The sequence below is a fragment of the Tyto alba genome, unplaced genomic scaffold, assembly GCF_018691265.1.
Source record: "Tyto alba isolate M040663 unplaced genomic scaffold, T.alba_DEE_v4.0 Super-Scaffold_1, whole genome shotgun sequence".
Lineage (NCBI taxonomy): Eukaryota > Metazoa > Chordata > Aves > Strigiformes > Tytonidae > Tyto > Tyto alba.
The window spans coordinates 22,133,853-22,151,982 of record NW_024881261.1 but is presented as its reverse complement, the minus strand read 5'-3'; the positions used below and the strand labels follow the sequence as shown (position 1 = coordinate 22,151,982).

General features: G+C 44.8%; 2 protein-coding genes across 2 annotated transcripts; one reads left to right on the top strand and one right to left on the bottom strand.

The window, feature by feature from the left end:
- Positions 1 to 836: 836 nt before the first annotated feature.
- HIF1AN (hypoxia inducible factor 1 subunit alpha inhibitor) lies at positions 837 to 10,730 on the bottom strand. The gene is made up of 8 exons (XM_032981948.2): positions 10,524 to 10,730; positions 9,096 to 9,346; positions 7,706 to 7,854; positions 5,890 to 6,035; positions 5,314 to 5,420; positions 4,852 to 4,915; positions 4,513 to 4,623; positions 837 to 3,256 (listed from the first exon to the last, which is right to left on the bottom strand). Exons 1-8 carry the CDS (start codon positions 10,698 to 10,700, stop codon positions 3,212 to 3,214), a joined length of 1,050 nt encoding a protein of 349 aa, XP_032837839.2. The 5' UTR covers positions 10,701 to 10,730; the 3' UTR covers positions 837 to 3,211.
- Positions 10,731 to 13,584: 2,854 nt separating this feature from the next.
- NDUFB8 (NADH:ubiquinone oxidoreductase subunit B8) lies at positions 13,585 to 17,378 on the top strand. Its single transcript, XM_042791302.1, has 5 exons — positions 13,585 to 13,721; positions 13,879 to 14,005; positions 14,635 to 14,734; positions 16,296 to 16,451; positions 17,161 to 17,378. Exons 1-5 carry the CDS (start codon positions 13,613 to 13,615, stop codon positions 17,251 to 17,253), a joined length of 585 nt encoding a protein of 194 aa, XP_042647236.1. The 5' UTR covers positions 13,585 to 13,612; the 3' UTR covers positions 17,254 to 17,378.
- Positions 17,379 to 18,130: the final 752 nt, after the last annotated feature.

Genomic DNA, 18,130 nt, shown 5'->3' with positions numbered 1-18,130 from the left:
TGTGTGTTCAGAAATAATGATTCCAGCAGGCACAGTAGGGAAGGGTGAACACCCATGGTCACAGAAGACTTTATCCATTTGTCTTTCCTACTCCATCCACATTCACCCTGTCCCCCAAGGGTGTGAAGAGAGAATGCCAATTGTGGTACCCCAGGCTCATACAGCTGTGTGTGTCTCTCCCCATGTCACTCCCGACATCCCTAATACTTATTCAGCTCTTCCCCATTTTACGACACATTATAAATTTGTTCAGATTTAGCCAACATTTAACTGATGGTTAGATGCCAAGATTACTGTAGTTAATATTACCATAAAATAACCTGTGTCTTTATAAGGTAGAGATGACACCACCACTCAAGGCTGCTAACATACAGCAGATGTACACAGAGAACGCCTCCCCCCCCAAAATCTCCTTGACCAAAGTACGAATCAGATAAAAGACAAAATGGAGGACAAGATACCCCAAAGGATAAGGAACTGATAGAGTTCATTAGACCCGACAGCGTAGCGTGCTCCATCATCCCATCAGTGACCAAAGCATGGTAACACCATTCATTCAGGTCAGCAGGGATGAGAATTTGTTCCCTCGCCACCAACACTTGTTGAGAGGGTTCAAGGATACCATCTTATTCCCAGCTTTCCTTTCAGGCTTAGGGAAGTAGTGTGGGGAAAGTTGTGAAGACACACAATAATGCAGTTGGTATTGCTGTTTTGAAGGCAGTTCTGGAGACCACCAGCTTTCACCAGCGAAGAACACAAGTGAGTTATTAGACTGAAAGGTAGCTTTATATGCACATCTCCTTATGCAGCCACTCACAAAATAAAAGCCACACAGCTGTTGTTCAACATTGATTGTATTTAAGAACTACACTTCAGAAGGTACCGTGTGTTTGTCACACCCCACCCCCTGCACACACACCCCTAGCAGAGAACACACACAGCTTCCCAATACCATGGCAAGGGGCATTGAAAGCACAAGGTGAAAAGGGAAGGGGTGAGGAGTCAGTCCATCAGTGCATTGTAAATGAGCTTTCACGAATTCAAGTGCAGCAAAACCTGTTCAGACACTTTAAAAGTTAGACCTTTGGCAAATAAAGAAAAAAAAGGATCCTAAAGTTCTGTAAGTACCATTCTTTCCCCACAAGGGATATGAACTCCCACCCTGAGCTTCAAGAGTTGATGGTGTCTAAAAAGTAGTAATGAAGACTACCATGTGCTGAATAAATAGCACAGAGATGGGATTTCATTTGAACATCTTTCAATCAAGGGCATGTGCCCAGGATTCCTGGGAAGGCCTTGCTTTTGGACAGAGTCAGCAGCTCAGCCTTCTTCCCTACCTGCCCAAAGGCTGAACATTGATAAGTATACAGCTGAGTGACCTTCATCTGGATCTAACCACAGCTCTGCAGAGTCTTTAACAAGTAACACAGCAGTCAGACTGCTCAGTGACACAGGCATATTTCTTCACCAAGGATCCTGCAGCTGCCAATTATACTTCATTTGTTCCGACCTGTAAAGCAGTCGGAAAACTAGCCCTTGGGATCTCCTGTTTGAAAAGCCTCTCACCTTTGTGCATGACGAGCTCACTGCAAGTGGTACATGAGCTGTCCCAGCAAAAGATAGGACTCGAGGCCATAGATGGAGCGCTTCTTGAGCGGCATGTTCTCAACACTTTTACCAGAATCCCATGTCAGAACAAGCCCCAAAGAACAAGAAGGAAAACACTGGGAAGTCTTAACAGAAATTCCCCCCTATTCTCTGGGATGAGATATGGGCTATGAAACAGCTTCTCCCACCTCTAGCTCTTGGGACCCATTACAACTGCATCAAATATACAAGACCTTTACACCACCCCCCAAACCAGGGACAGCAGTGCAGCACACCTCAAGGACCAAAAAGCCAGCCTCTGTATAAGCCCAAGGCTTTTGTGTGGAAGAGAAGGAGGAGGAAAGCAAAATGATTTTTTACGGTGATTGCTGAGGACTCTTAAGCAGTGGCTTGTCTGGTTCCTGTGCTTGTCTGGTTCTTGTCTTGTCACTTCCCAGTCTGCCATATCAAGTCCTGGATCACGATAAACCTAGCCACATTGAAACAGAAAGCCCTGATCTCTTCCACATGACTGTACAAGGAAGGGAACCACACACTGGCATGGATTTAACTGATGGACAGGAGCCACACAACATCACACAAACATGCACATCTGTGCACAGCCACACACACTTGAGTTCTTGCAGTTTCAGTAAAAAGGGCACTTTACCATCTTACTCCAAGGAGCCAGCACCCCTGCTGGGGAAAACGGAGGCTCTGTACCTATCCGACACTGTGTTTTGACAGCCTAGCTCAGCACCCCTGGGGAATTTAATTTAAAAACGTGGCTTAATTATTGATGACTTGGAGAGTGCCCTGGCGTTTATGCATCTCCCTTCATAATGCTACATCCCCTTTCAACCACACTGCAGCTTCAGAAGAGTGGGAGAGAAGCCTTCACTCCCCAGAGAAAGCTGTCAGAAAGGAGGTTTATCTAGACTCCTACAGCACAGATGTTATTTGGAGAGCATAGGATTTGGTGCTCACACGAATTCACTCTGATCTCTACCCTGTAGTAAGTCCAAAGCACGGATGTCTTAAATTGAAGAAATCGAACCATTTGTCCAGTTGCTCATCACACACAGGCCATCTCACATGTTTCTGTTATACAAAAAGGTGCCAGAGTTGAGCACAGACACATCCTCTAAATAACAGAGGACTGTGAAACCTATCACTTCCCATCTTACATCCACTCCAGGCACCAACACATAAACCCAGCCAGGAGGTCCAAACCCCATGAGGCTGAGGAAACAAGATCACTCCCGATCCTCCTCCAAACTCTTCTTCAAATGCCTGAAAATCCTGAGGCAACACATCCGAGTGCCAGAAACCATGCTCCTTGTTGTGGCAAACAGGGCAGAGGGACTAAAAACAAGTTAGTGAGCATGAATCCAGCTTCCAATAAGTGCAGACTCTTTCTTGGGAGGTTCGGTTAGATGAGAGTGGAGGATGAATGGGGTACTAACGGTTTTGCAGTTCCAGTAGCCCCCTTTATTGTAGTGGGGCAGGGATAGGCCAGGAAACCCATCAGTCTGTTAAGTGCTGCGTGCAATACTAGCGCTCAGTATCTTCCATTGCTTGTGAACAAAGCAGCTCCAACATCAGTCACCCAGGCAGCCAGGCATTAGTCATATCGTCCCTTAATCATCATATTCAACAAGGGACCCACCTGTTCAAAGCAAAAACAGATCATTAGCTGGGACAGTTACAGAGAAATGGCAGCTGCAGAGCCTGCTCCCTCTGCATCACACCTTATGATCTGATTGGCCGAGGGCAGAGAATCTCAGCATACAAACTGAGCCTAAGGTACAACCGAATCAGTTTCAAAGTATTTCCTAGTGAAAACATTGGGACACCCTTAAGGACATCCTCTAATACCTTACCAAAATTGCAGGCTTCTCTGCCAATACCCAACTTCAGTTGTCACCAAAACACTGCATCCATGGTATTTGTTTGAAACTTTTTTCACTTCCCACCCTAGATTTGTGATTTCTCAGCAGATGCTATCAAAAGGAGCCAACAGTCATAAGGGGTTGCCTTTTGCAGGGCAGAGAAGGAACATTCTCACTCACTGAATCCATTTCTCTGGTCCTCAGGGTCACTTGGAAGGAAGGCTACGACTGATGATTTTGCTAAGGTTTTGTTTTCAGTCAAGACCACTCCCATTCCTGAGCACTGCCTGATCACCGAGGGAAGTTCAGCATGTTATGGCAGTAAGTTAACCTCAGGGAAGAGGTACGATCTTACGTGAGTGTGCTAAAGAGGAGTTCCTGCACAGTGGTAAGGGTTACTGACCATGAAAACATTCCTATTCACATCCAGTATATCAACTTTCAGATCAGCAGAAAAATCTTCAAATGCATACTCTTAGTACTTCAATCTGGTTTTCTGAAATACCAGTTGGTTAAAATTGCAAATAATTCAAAGATGACAGAGTTGTGTGTCAAGGGGGGGAGCACATGACTTAATATAAGTTTTCTCTTATTTAAGAGATTTGGATTCAACAGGTAAATCAGTTTCGTTTTTTTGGAAAATACTGGGTATCACTGCCACACAGAAGGCTAAGGAGAGTTTCAGAGCAACACTATTCTGACAGTGCCAAAAGTCAAAGTACACCTTCCCCTACATAAAAGAACAATTACTCCATTATCTGTAGTGGTCCTCTCCAGAATTATAATTTAAATTAGAATTATAATTTAAATTAGCTCCAGAATTATTCTCCAGAATTATAATTTAAATTAGCTTGCCTTTTTGTAGCCAAAGGACCTTCTGAAGACAGCAGGAAGAACCATTCACAGCAACAGAGCAACCCTGCTTTCTCCTACCCTCACTGTGACACCTGCAGAGCCAAATAGTTGGCATCTCGAGTTTTGCAATAAGCCATAATGATTTCAACAGCAGTGACTATATGGTTCTTTTTTGTACCTCTTGAGGATTTCCTAAGGCTTCTCCCAACATCTTCTCAATGTTCCTCATTATCGCCACTTTCTGATGAGCCTTTAATGGATATTCAATTCTCTTTGGGGTTGGGGCACCCTGAAATATCAAAAATAGCTCATTGCATTCTTCTTGAATCAGCAGATTATTCCACCTTCTCCCAGTCACACGTCACTCAAAAGGGAGAAAGTAGCTTTCAGCTTTAAAGCAAAAGGATTTGGTGCAATCAAGTTCTTATATTGACAACACATGCCAATACACCCCTACCTGAAAAAAATCCTCTGGGATAGAGCTATCCAAGCTGTGCAGGAAGGTGCTTGTACTCACCTTGTACCAGAAGTTCACAGTGATGGTAATCCCCCCATTCAGAAGAGATTCAATGTGGTGCCACCTGCATGGAAACCACACAAAAAAGAAAAGAAACTATTACTGTATCTTATAGTGAAATATCTTGGATGGATGAATTCAGTCAGCACTAGACAAGCCCTGCCCTATACCTCCATCTTCAAGACCCCAAAACTTCTGGAAAGCTCTCCTTATTTAAATACAGATCATTTTCTTGCATACATTAATGAAGTACTTACACAATAATGTAGTGTCAGAGATAATTACCAATCCCATCCAACAGAAAGGAAGTAGAAGCAGATTGGCCCAAGATATCACAGAAATTACCACACTTACTGGAGAAGTCAAAACAAAATTCTCTTAAGAGCCAACCCAACACTTCAAGCAGAAGACCTTTTAAACCTCTGTTTGGTGGTCACTGTGCAGTCCTGCCATCCTTCTTACCAGTACATAGGTATGTACAGCACATCTCCCGGACCCACCACCGTCTCATAGCCAACCACGCTCCGGAAGTTTGGAAACTTCTCATAGTCAGGATTGTCAAAGTCCACCTAACAGAAGAAAATGTTAAGAAACTCAGAAGAACTTAATGAGAGTCCTCATTATTGGCTCTCAGTATCAAATCATCCTGATCTTCCCTATATAGCTTTTACATTCCCATTTGTGTCTTAACTCCATTGCAAGGTCCTGGAGTACCCCCAACTTAGACAGGGGTCCTGCAATCTGTCTCTGAGCAAATCTGTGTTTGGCCAAGTGATCAGTGAAACAGAAAAGAGAAGGTAGCAACTGCAGCCCAGTTGTGTTATCACTAAGGAGATGTTTATAAGCCCTAGCACTTCCAAGTCAGGACCAGACACAAACAGAAACACCACCAGTCCTTCCATTTATTCTCAATGTATTCACCAGTTAACAGATCTGAACACATATGCAGCTTTAATTCCAGTGCAGCTTCCTCCCACCTAACATCTCTACAAATGCCCTTTTTTGGCATGGAGTAGAAAACAGATCCACTACTCTCACCTGGCTCTGTCTGTCGCATGGATGGTGCACAGGATAAGGGTAGAGGCATTCAAACTGATCAGGAGGGAACAGGATACACCTCTTGTAACCCTTAATTTGAGCAAAGAAGTTCTGCTGCTCATCATAATGAGCTGGTGTCACATTCCCTACGCAGAGAGAAGAGACGATAATCAAGATACTCTCACGTACAAGTATGAAAGACAGAAGAAACAAGTTATATTGCTTGCTAAAGACAATAAATACACTCCCACATATTCAGAGAAAATGACCACAGGAACATTACAAACTGATCACTACATCAGTCAGCCTTTATTAAGCAGTTGCTACTTCACTTAATTTCCATTCTAAATCCATATTCAGCAATTTATGCACTACAGGATTAAGATTTCCAGCTTGTTTCCATGAACAGCAGATGGTGAGTGTTGAGAGGAAGTTTTTTCATAAAACACTCTGTTTAAATGACAAATTGTGGAATGGACTTTCAAAAATCATTAGTCTAGAGGAAAGGAGTCTAACAGTCTGATTTTGAAAAAAGTCCTAGCAGTTTTCTAAGACAACAAGTAAACAAATCTCTCTGTCATTGGGGCTCCCAATAGCATCTCTTCAGTCTGACTAACAGTTCTGAAGTTTAACTGTCACCACCAGATCTTAAATTTAATCAGATCTTTAAATACAGTGGGGCATTTTGTACCCCTCCCAACCATGTTTTTCAGGCTGTTTGCCAATTCAGATATTACTCTCTTAGCTTGCTCTTTGTATGTATTTTCACTAGAGAGTATTAAGATAACTGTTAACCCTATGTCTTAATAAAAAGATCATACAGTCACACACTCCTTTTTCAAGCACACACCAGTTCAAGAAAATTCCTTGGTTCTTGTGCGTGACCTGTTGATAACAGGATTTTAGTGGTCATCTTATGACCTGTAGGGAAGTGTTGGTGCAGGGCTTTTACGTGAAGCTCTCTTCTCTCAGCTGGTGAAACAAGTGACAAAAACTACTGTAAGTTGAGTATGACTTGCTGCAAAGGGGAAAAACCACCTGCTGACAGAACTGAACAGTCATGAATTGCCAAGTAATTATAATTGGATGTGACAGCCACAGTGATTATAGGCCATCCCACTTCACAAAACTGTGTATGCTCCTTGCCCAGTTATTGAGTTTACTTTCTCCTAGAATGCTCTCCTTGTCCACAGTGTAGTAGTACCTGTCTTCTAAGGCACCTGCTTATGAGTCAGTCTCCACATGGATTTGGAATTCCACCCTATCCTGATATTTTTAGGATTTATACATCTTCAAGTTCTCCAGTGCCCTCTAACCTTCCAAGAAGAAATTCAGCTCTTAAAGAATTCCTCCACACAGTGTACCAGCTCAACTAAGAACAAATGCTTAGCAGAATAAACAACATTTTGTCCCAAGTAGACATTGGACATGCTAAGAAAAGCTCAGAAGGCTAACTTTGCTCAACTTGCAGACCCTTTTAATTTACAGTGTCTGAAGTACTCAAGCAATAAACAGGTCTCAGAATATGATTAGCAATTACTGAAAACACAGCCCTACCAGCATCACACAGACCCTGTCTGTGATCAGATTACACCCAGGCATTCACAGTATGTCCCAGGGAAATACAAGCTATTCCTTTAGCTGTTTCCTCTTTATAACCCCAGTTAAATTAGTTAAATTGTGACAACTGTCCCGTCCCAACCCAGAGCTTTAAACTTCCTGCTCTGAAGGAACACTTAAGAAACTAGTGGCAAATCCATTTGGAAGAACTTCTGGAACTTAAGTACAGAACTGCTGACCAGAGGAAACTGCTTACCTTCCATGCCAATAAGAAGTAAATTAGAAGTCAGTTGACCCCAGCCACGTTTCCCTTGCTGCTTATTAATCCAGTTCCAGTTGAAGCCAAGGAAATCCACCACAATCTTCCTTCCAACTGTGTCATTTAGGGTTTGCTGCAGATATAGCCTATATTTTCCCAGAAACAAGTAGAAATCAAGTATTAAGCTCTGTCATGAACAAAAAGACATATCTGTCTCTTCAGAATGATTTCAGAACAGAGACATAAATCCTAGAGATTCTGTTCTATTGCCACACACCATAAACACCTGTGGAAGGAAACAGTTTCAAAAAGTCACCATATTCTGCTGAAAGATTTCCTGATACAGAAGGGAACAAAATTCAGTTCTGCTTTAATGATCACAAGGGAAAAAGAGAATTTTAGAGCAAGAACAATGCCATCACAGTGCAGTAGGAAGAAACTGTAAACAGATGGCCACTAACAAATATCAAACACACTCATGAATAATCCCCAAATAAATGCCACCACTAACCCATTTGTGGTAAGAGTTATCTCTTCTACTAGAAGTGCACGAGGGCAAAAAAGGGCTCAGAAAACCCAGCACATTTCAGTATCAAGTTACTTTAAAGCCATGCTTACACACAAACATAGAGGATAGGAGAAATCAAACATCTGTATTAACAATGGCAGTATTAAAAACTAGTGTCTGCAATGCTGGAAGAAAAATGCATTTTTAAGCTCAAGTACTGCTTTCTCTCTTGGAAAAAACACACCTAAAGCTGAGAAAGAAGAGAGAAGGACAGATGACAAGTGGAGAGACACAGAGTTGCTTCCAATTATGACACAACTAAGCATCCATAAGTTCTTTTAGAGGGCTGGTGACTGATAATTTTAACTGACAGTTTGAATATAGTTGCTAGCAGTTATGTTCCATGTAAGCGTGAAGTCCCTCTCAGTAACTTACAGCTCTGTTAGTGCTGTAGAGCATCACCAACAAATACACAGCGTGCATGCAACCTCTTCTCGTCCTTCTGAGAGACGATTAGCACCAGCTGCCTCAGTATTCTGTAAAAAAGGCTGAGTGCCATGGCCTGTACTTTTTCATCCAATAACCAAGCTCCTCTACCAATACCATAGTCTGCCAAAAGAAAGCGAAGCTTAAGGCTTTCTTTATTGAAAACCTGCCTTGGACAGAGAAGAAAAAAAAAATAAATCTCTGCAGACAATGCGAACAGTTTGATTAATGGTATGACTTTTTTTAACCATGTGACAAGGCCGCTGTCAACCAGCAGCCTTTCAGAAAAAGACTATAGAAAAAAAAAGTTTGAGAGGTTTTAATCATCAACACTCACTGAAGAGAAACTTACCCTCTTCTTCAACTTGAAGAAAAAGAGAAACCTCCACTTACCTCTCAGCACTCCCTTTTTGTTGTATCTCTTTGAGTCTCTCCACAAACTCAGCAAACTTCATTTCTTCCCTGCTTGACTTGGGTTTGAAGTTCTTAAAATTTGCCATCTTCTTCTCATCATAGTAAAGAAATTTGTGTGTGCTGGCACTATACACTGAGAAGTCCCCATTGCCAATGTTTTCCTGGAGGTAGTCCAGGTCCCATTTCAAAGCAGGATAAACCAGATTTGTATCTGTCAGCACCACTGGCTCCTGGAGAGAAACAGGAAGTTTATTGATTCAGTGACCTCTTGAACGTGAGAATGATCACATTCATTACTGCAACCACACAAACTCTCTTTGAAAATGTGGAATTGGAAAAGGTATTTAGAGTAATCAGATACTTTGGTCTGGGTTAAAAAAAAAAAAAAAAAATCAAGCAAAACATGGTAAGTTTTAAGAAAGTGGTGGCCTCCACTTACAGCAAGCTCCCAGCAGAAATGGGACAGATTCCACTATCTATTTAACTAATCTCTAACACGTGAGGTTAGACAAACACTAGCTGGGAACAGTTTTAGCCTGCTTGCTCCTGCCACGTAGCAAAGAGACACAGTAGATTCTATCTGGTCATTTCCAACCGCAGCTATGAGGGGGTAAATGCTTGCAGAAAGGTATCTCTGAATCCAAGAACAGAGACAGAACTCATCTCTTTTCTCAGAGAATCACAGATAACCTTCAGCCATCAAAAACCTGACATTACCCTATCTCTTCTACACCAAAGAAAGAGCCACTACAAAAGGAAAACAAAGGACATCACTTATCTCCTCACCTATAAGTAGTAAGCAACCAAAACAAGAATGACAGTTACTGTGTTTCCAAGCTGTGCATGCACAACTTCCCTTCTGACAGGCTTTCCTTTAAAAAAAAAAAAACAAACAGCTAGCAATCTTACCCAAGCGAGACTGAGCTTGTCCAGAACTGATAAAAGAGCCACCATTGAAAGGCAAGCGCAGTGTCTGTGATGACTCTCACTTAGAAAATAATGAACGTGTGCCCAAGACTTTACACATTTCCACGATTTCCATACAGATGACAAAGCACTTAAAGCAAACGTTTCCTGCAAGCTTCACAACTCAACACTGCGGCACCGAAAACAAATGCCTCCTACGACTAAGGGGAACGGGACAGCGGCAATAACCAAGCAGGAGCCGGGAGCGGGGGCTCGGCGGTTGCTCCCCGGCAGACAGCAAGGTAGCCCCGAGGGGCAGGGCGGGGATGGGGAGGCTAGCGCACCCGGGACGGCACCAGGACCCGGGGCAGCCCCCACTCTGCGTGCCGCTCTGCTCGCGGCCGGCCGACGGTTAGGCCCAGCACCCCGTGCCGCGGAGCACAAGCCTCCCGACCCCGCCGCAGCCCCAGGGCCGGGGCGGGCCGCTGCTGCCCACAGCACCTCGTTCTCGATGAGCTCCTCGGCGCGGGGGTCGTTGTGGCTGAGCCGCGGGATGGGCCGCGTCTCGAAGGCGTAACGACGGAACTGGGAGTCGGTCCAGCCAGGCCCTGCCGCTACCGCCAGACCCTCCCGGCAGCCCGCGGCCGCCGACGAGGAGGAGGAGGCCGCCGCCGCCATCACCGCCTCTGGTGGAGAACCCGGAACTAGAAAGACGGAAGCGGAAGGTACCCACCCATGGCAACGCCGGAAGCGAGGGGAGAATGCGGGAGGCGGAGGGGCACCATAGAGAGGGCAGGAGGGAGCGTCGGAGGCGGCGGCGAGCGGCACCCCCGCGCGGGGGGAGGTTGGGGGCAGCCTCAGCTCCACTCCACTGTCTGGCCCGTTCCAGGGTATTGGGACAACTGTGGGAGCTGGGAGCCCACGCGGGGAAAAACCCACTACAGAGGACAGAAAGGATCGTCTGTGAAGCCTTGTGCGGGCCTTCGTGGCCCTCGGGTCACGGCCCTGTGCCACCCCTCTTACCTTCAGCTGACGGCCTCTTCCCTGCGAGGTTACCAGTAGATGATAGGGCGTGAGCACTGCTCTGTGGGAGCTGCTCCGCTGCCATGTCCCTAATGAAAACAGCAAACTGCTCATTGTCCCCAGTCCATCTACAGGAAACACATAGCTGTATTTCATGCATGAAAACTAGAAGCTTAATCAACACTTCCTACAAGAAAAAATATGTAACACTGCTCAGCGTAACAAAGATCCGCCTTTCAGTCATCAACAGACATTGTGTGACTATGTGGTTTTAGTAAGATTTCATGGATTGTGTGCCTAAGGCCAGAGATATCAAATTATTTTCTTAATGTGTGTTTACTACATAAGACAAAGTTGACATTTTGCTTTTAATCTGGAAACAGCAAGAATGATGATTACACTTTCCCCGGAATGAATGCCACATGAGGCATCAGCTCTTGAGAAAATTTTGGTCTTTGGTGTTGTCTGGAAGGAAACAGGAGACCTGATTACCCGGAATATGGAGAAGACTGAGGTACTCAATGACTTTTTTGCCTCAGTCTTCACTGGCAAGGGCTCCAGCCACACTGCCCAAGTCACAGAAGGCAAAGGCAGGGACTGGGAGAATGAAGAACCATGCACTGTAGGAGAAGAACAGTTTTGAGACCATCTAAGGAACCTGAAAGGGCACAGGTCCATGGGACCTGATGAGATGCACCTGAAGGTCCTGAGGGAACCAGCAGATGAAGTGGCTAAGCCACTATTCATCATATTTGAGAAGTCATGGCAGTCTGGTGAAGTTCCTACTGACTGGAAAAGGGAAAACGTAACACCCATTTTTAAAAAGGGAGGAAAGGAAGACCTGCGGAACTACAGGCCAGTCAGTCTCACCTCTGGGCCTGGCAAGATGATGGAACGGATCCTCCTGGACACTATGCTAGGGCACATGGGATATAAGGAGGCAATTGGTGACAGTCAACATGGCTTCACTAAGGGCAAATTGTGCCTGGCGAATTTGATGGCCTTCCACAACAGAGTTACAACATTCGTGGATAAGGGTAGAGCAACTGACATCATCTACCTGGACTTGTGCAAAGCATCTGACACTGTCTCGCATGACATCCCTGTTTCTAAATTGGAGAGACATGGATTTGATGGATGGACACTCAGTGGATAAGGAATTGGCTCAATGGTCACACTCAAAGAGTCAATGGCTCAATGTCTGAAAGGAAAGCAGTAATGAGTGGCATTCCTCATGGGTCAGTGTTGGGACCGGTTCTGTTTAACATCTTTGTTGGTGACATGGACAGTGGGATTGAGTGCTCTCTCAGCACTTTTGCCGACAACACCGAGCTGTGTATTAGTTGACCACACTTAGGAAACTTGAGCCACATCTGTGTAAGACTCAAACATAAGCCAGAAAGTAATTACCCAGTGGTGAAGAGCTGATGTAAGCAGCAGCTGACCATGATCCAAGCCTGCAGCGAGGTGTGAGCCTAGACGGCGCAGCGGGGAACCAAATATCCCCACTTCTAGTACTGTGCTGCCCTCCCCAAAGCTGCTCGTGATGCAGAGGTGGGACAGGCACTGAACGCTGCTCCCTCCAGCAACCTCTGCACTGCAGGGTTGGTCTCTCAGTTAGTAAATTTATTAAATAACTAATTGACATACTAACTTTACTACATAGTTGGTTGTAAGGGAGTTGGCTGAATTAAGACACTGTCCCTAAAAGAACACAACAAGGCCCTTTTTTGTGATAAGTGAAAGGATCCTATTCTCTAGCATGTGACAATCCCCCATCTCACGCACACTGTGTATTCTTGTGGTTCATCACTATCTTCATTCAATTAGTAGGTTTACAATTAATGCTGTTATTAGAAAGAATGACTTTCATGACAAATTGTCCATGATAGTTTTTGAGCTGAAAAGGTTTATAATGTAGATCGTTATAGAGACATTACCCATTATGGCTGATGTGAATAACTGAAGGAAAATGAGTTCAACTACCAGAGAGTTTACATAATGAAGTAAACTGCAAAATCCTTTAATGCTCATATCGATTTTAGCTATAATAATATATCTCTTATGTTTGAAGAATAGCATCGCTAAATTAACATGCTATTTCAGCTGTTCGTGTTTCCTGGCTCCACTGAGATAAGACAATTACATTTTGGTATTAACTTTCACAATATTGATACTGATACAAAGAAGGCAATTTGCATAACGCCGCCAGCCACGGCATCGATCCGACTGAGCATCGACCCAGCTGCTCTGCAGGAGGCTGTCCCACGTCTGGAAGGTAATACCTGCCATAAATTCCCATTACCCCACTTCAGACGATGACAGCCAGAGCGAAATAGCGCACCGATGCCCTTTCCGTCCATTAGCCCTTATGTCAATATTATAATACCAGCGGCTGATTAATTAACGCCCTGGACGGCAGATTCCCACCCTGCACCCTGCGGGCAGTGGCTGGGCTCGCCCCGCGCCTCGATAGCCCCTCCCCCTCGATAGCCCCGCCCCCTCGGTAGCCCCGCCCCGCCCGGGCTCTTTTGTCCCTACTGGCCACCGTCGGCCGCGCCTGCGCGATGCTGGTGATGGCGGCGGCCGGGATCCGCGGTGTCCTCTGGCAGCGGGCGGCTGCCCGGCTGTGGGCGGCGCGGGCCGCCGCGGCGGCGCCCCCCGGGGCGCGGGCGGGTGAGCGGGGAGATGCGAGTGCGGCGCCTCGGCCGCCGGCGGGGCGGGTGTTCATGGGGCAGCGGGCCGGCGGCTCCGCGGCCGGGGTGCGAGGGCGGCGCGACCTGCCCGGCCCGGCCCGGCCCGCGCCCACCCTGCCCTGTTGCTCTCCCGCCAGCCTCAGAGATGCCCAAGGACCTGTTGCCCGGGCCGTACCCCAGGACACCGGAGGAGCGGGCAGCCGCCGCGAAGAAGTATAACATGCGGGTGGAGGACTACGAGCTCTACCCCGACGACGGCTTCGGGTGAGCTGGGGGGTCCAGTGTCCGTGGAGCCGGGGAGCAGGTCGAGGCCAGCACCTCTCAGCTTTGTGCGGGGGTGCTGCAGCCTGGTGGTCTGTTTTATTGCCTGAAAGTGCTTTGCCGTGAGCTTAGAGCTCGGAAGGTACGCATCAGTGTTTTAAAACAGGAATGAGTTGGAGGCCTGCGTGAATAAAATACGGTATGAGAGACTTAATACGCTGTTGTAGTGCAAGGCTAAGAGGGATGAACTGAAAGCCATCGTAGGAATAAAGATTTCAGGAGATGTTTAAATGTTGTGGAACACTTTAACAGGTGCAAATTGCAATACAACTAAGGTTCTGCATTTCAGTTAAGCTTGCATGAAATGCAAGTTGGAAGAAATTCCAACTAGCACAGCCCAAAGAGGCCACTTTGAGGAACTCATATTTGTTATGACGACTGGTACCAAGTTGATGATTGTTGTGCTTGTTGCATGTATGCATTTTAAAAAGCATGTATATGTAAGAGCTATAAAAAAAATTAATGTTTAGGTCTTCTGTTTCTGTAGGCCTATCGTATAGTGTCTCATACAAAATGTATCTAAATTAATACAGATTTCTCGTATATTTGGGTTTTTTGTCTGTTACTCACAGGTATGGTGACTATCCCAAGCTCCCTAATAAGTCTCTTCATGAGAGAGACCCCTGGTACCAGTGGGACCAGCCAGACTTGAGGCGTAACTGGGGAGAGCCGGTAGGAATGCTACTAGTAGTTTTCAAGCTGCTAATCAGTGCTGTTGTTATTAAATACTAACATGCCCATCTGTTACTTATTTGTGTAATTGTTGCCAAGTGCAGGTGTGTGTTGCCTGTGCAGGTAGAGACAGTTGGTTGGAAGGAAACTTAGGCTATAGCCATCAGGGTAAATATTTTGAAAATGCTGAGGACTGTTAATTATAAGATATGAGAAGGGAAACTTTACAAACTTGTTTCTCTGTAGGAATAAGAAAGTTTCATCTATTTTCTTTGCCTGATGTGACTCAGTATGAGGGCAAAGAAGCCATTGCTTGAGTAAAGTCCTTTTAGTACAGTGGAAGTAGCTATTGCTGCTTTATTACTCCAGGGTTGTTTTGGGATAGAATGCAAATAAGGAGGTATTCTCTGAAGAAAGTTTGCAAGATAGCGTTAGGAGAAATGGATGAATACAGCACTTACGTTAACTTTCAAAATCTAAGTTTCTCAAAATCCATGTCAGGAGTAACTTTTCAGTTAGTGTGTGGTCTTTCTGTGAATGATTGCAATCCAACTGTGATTACTAAACGTGGTAATTGACTTGAGCTTTCCTTACTAAAAGTAGAGATTATATAAGCATGTGTATGTAATATATCATAGTATAAACATGCTAGAGCATTGTAGTATGCGTACCACAGTAAAGTGCATGTTGTAAGAACTGTAAAAGCGCATGAAAAAACCTGTGGTGATTTTGTGTTGTGGTGCTTGGTACAGGAAGGCTTGTATAGGTACCCTTGCACATGGGGTTGGCAGTGGGGGACCAAGTGGAATATACTGGTGCATCCCAGGTGTCAACAGATGCTTCTGTTTAGGCAACTGAATTCTGCCCAGTCTGGCTCTCTGGATTTGATGGCAAATGGCTCTGTGTGCAAAGGGGAAATCTGGGGAACTATAGGTGGTACATGAGCTGCAAATTATTGAGTTCTTTGCTTTCATTAATGTGAAGGGAGACTATAGACAGAAAATGCTTGGGACTTCCCTATGCATACTTCAAGGCAGAAGTTTAAATGCCCTTCTTCTTCAATCAAGGGCATTAGCTTGCTACCAGCCCTGCTCTTGTCATGCAGTAACAGCAGCAGGTGCTGTACCTGTTTTGAGAGACCAGCTTCCAAGTGACAGATAGTTGCTGCTCTGTTTGAAATAACACTGCTACTTCTGTTTGGGTATGTGACTGAACTTCTATAAACAAGGGTACAGATTTATACCATGCCTTTTTGACAGTGCTGGGGAACAAATCTAAGGTGGAGTGATTGTGTATATATATAAAAGCTGCTGCTATCCTATAATTAAGCATATTGCCTAGTGTGAACATAGGATGGAATTTGGAGTCCTGAGTTTTACTGTAAGTGACAACTTGCTGTGAGTATAGATAAATCGCTTATCTCCTCTGTAGCTTTATCTCCACTGGTGAGGTGGAGATGAAACAACTTCTGGTAGTTCTGTGAGTGCTGAGAAGCACTTCCCTTGATAAAAGCAGTTTGAGCACTGTTAGTAAATGTACAGCCATTTTCTTTGTTCTTTAGATGCACTGGGACTTCGACATGTATATTCGGAACCGTGTTGATACATCCCCCACTCCAGTTCCCTGGCACACCATGCGCAAACACTTCCTTATCTTTTTGATTACCATGCTGATCATGTTTGGTCTTGGAGAGATCTATCCATCTTACAGGCCTGTGGTGAGTGATACCCCTGTGTAAAGGGAGGAAAAGTAGCTGTGTTTCTTGTCACTGTCAATGCCCAAAAGAGTGGTTTTGCTGAAGCAGTATGATTAGTGTGAATGCAAAACCCTGCTGCTGTCAGTGTATGGACCAGATGTCCTGTGACCTCATCCAGCTTAAGTTGTTCTCTTGACTGTCTTGGCTGAGCTCACAGGTTCTGCTTCATCGTGAACAGTTCCTTTTCACATGGAACTAATTTTAAGCTATACTTCTTTACAGTATTAGTATCTCTTCTTTGGTCTAGATATTCTCTTTCCCCATGTGCATCTGCTCAGAGGAGGTATTTTATCTCTTCTCTTGACCTGTGTTTTTTTTCAGTTATCTCATGATCTGGTCATTTGAATGTACTTCTGAAAAATACATCTGGATACACAAACAGCTTTTGCGTTATCCTCATGCTGAGACATGAACTGTTGGTTAAGATTAAATGCAAGACCACCTTGATGTTTCTGTTAAATGACATGGGTTTATACAAAGAACTGTGTATCTGAATCTACTTTCCTTGTACTCGAATATTTCTGCTGAAGCACTTAAGAAATAGAAGTTGAAGTTGTAAATGACAAGCCTTGATCTGGGCTGGGGTGGGATGGGATGAGACGTTTTCCCCTTACCCCTTAATTTACTGGGTGATTGTGGTGAATTTGCCACTCTTTATTTCTCCTTGTAGGGACCGAAACAATATCCCTTCAATGACTTGTATCTGGAGAGAGGAGGAGACCCCAACAAAGAGCCACCAGTGGTGACACACTATGAAATCTGAAAGTTGCTGAAGCGCCATGTTTCTGCTGGGGATGGCATCTTCTCTAGTCTTCACTGTGGCATAGGTTAATGCTTGTTCATCATGTTCAACCACTAACTGCAGTGAAATATATCAATTATATCTACTGTGCTAGTTGTCTTCTGTTGGTTTGAGAAGTCTGAACATTCGCCAATGAAATTGAATGACCTTTTCCATTTTTCTAAATAGGATAGTATCTGTGGGGCAAAGTTCTGAGTGCAGTCCTAGGACTGCTGCTAGTTTATGTACCTTGTGCACAAACATTTCTTACCTAAGCCTGTTTATGTAGGAGGTATTATTGCCTGTTAGCATGTGGCTTACTGCAGGTGCTGCTTAGAGTTGAACTAGTGTCATCATTTAATGTAAATGATAGGCAGAACCAGATTGGCAAGTGCCAGTGCTTGGGAGTCTCATACTGTGTGAATAACTGTCTGTCCTTAATGGGATTTAGTTTTAATCTCTTACTGGTCTAGATGCCTTAAGTGAAGCTTGCACAACCAGTAGGGAGCACTAGTGGGGCATGTAGCCTTGCAGGGTATAGCTTGAAGCTGACTTCAGAGTTGTGGACAGCAGTGGTGGGAAAAGGCTAATGAGCAAGTCCAACTCTGGCCAGACCTGTTTTGCTGCACCTGGGCTTTGGTTCAAAAGCACAGATGCCCAAGTTGCTTCTGTGTGGCCTGAGCTCATCCACCAGGATTGGAGTTATGTCTGACCCATGGAGTCTGCCTGTCTTACTGCAAACCACTGGTCTATGGCCTCCTGGGGCTTCATCAGCACTTTGCTTGAGAAAGTTACATGTACAATTTTATTAAGCTCCTACATTTTTCCAGCTCTGCTCTTCACAATTTTATTAATTTCC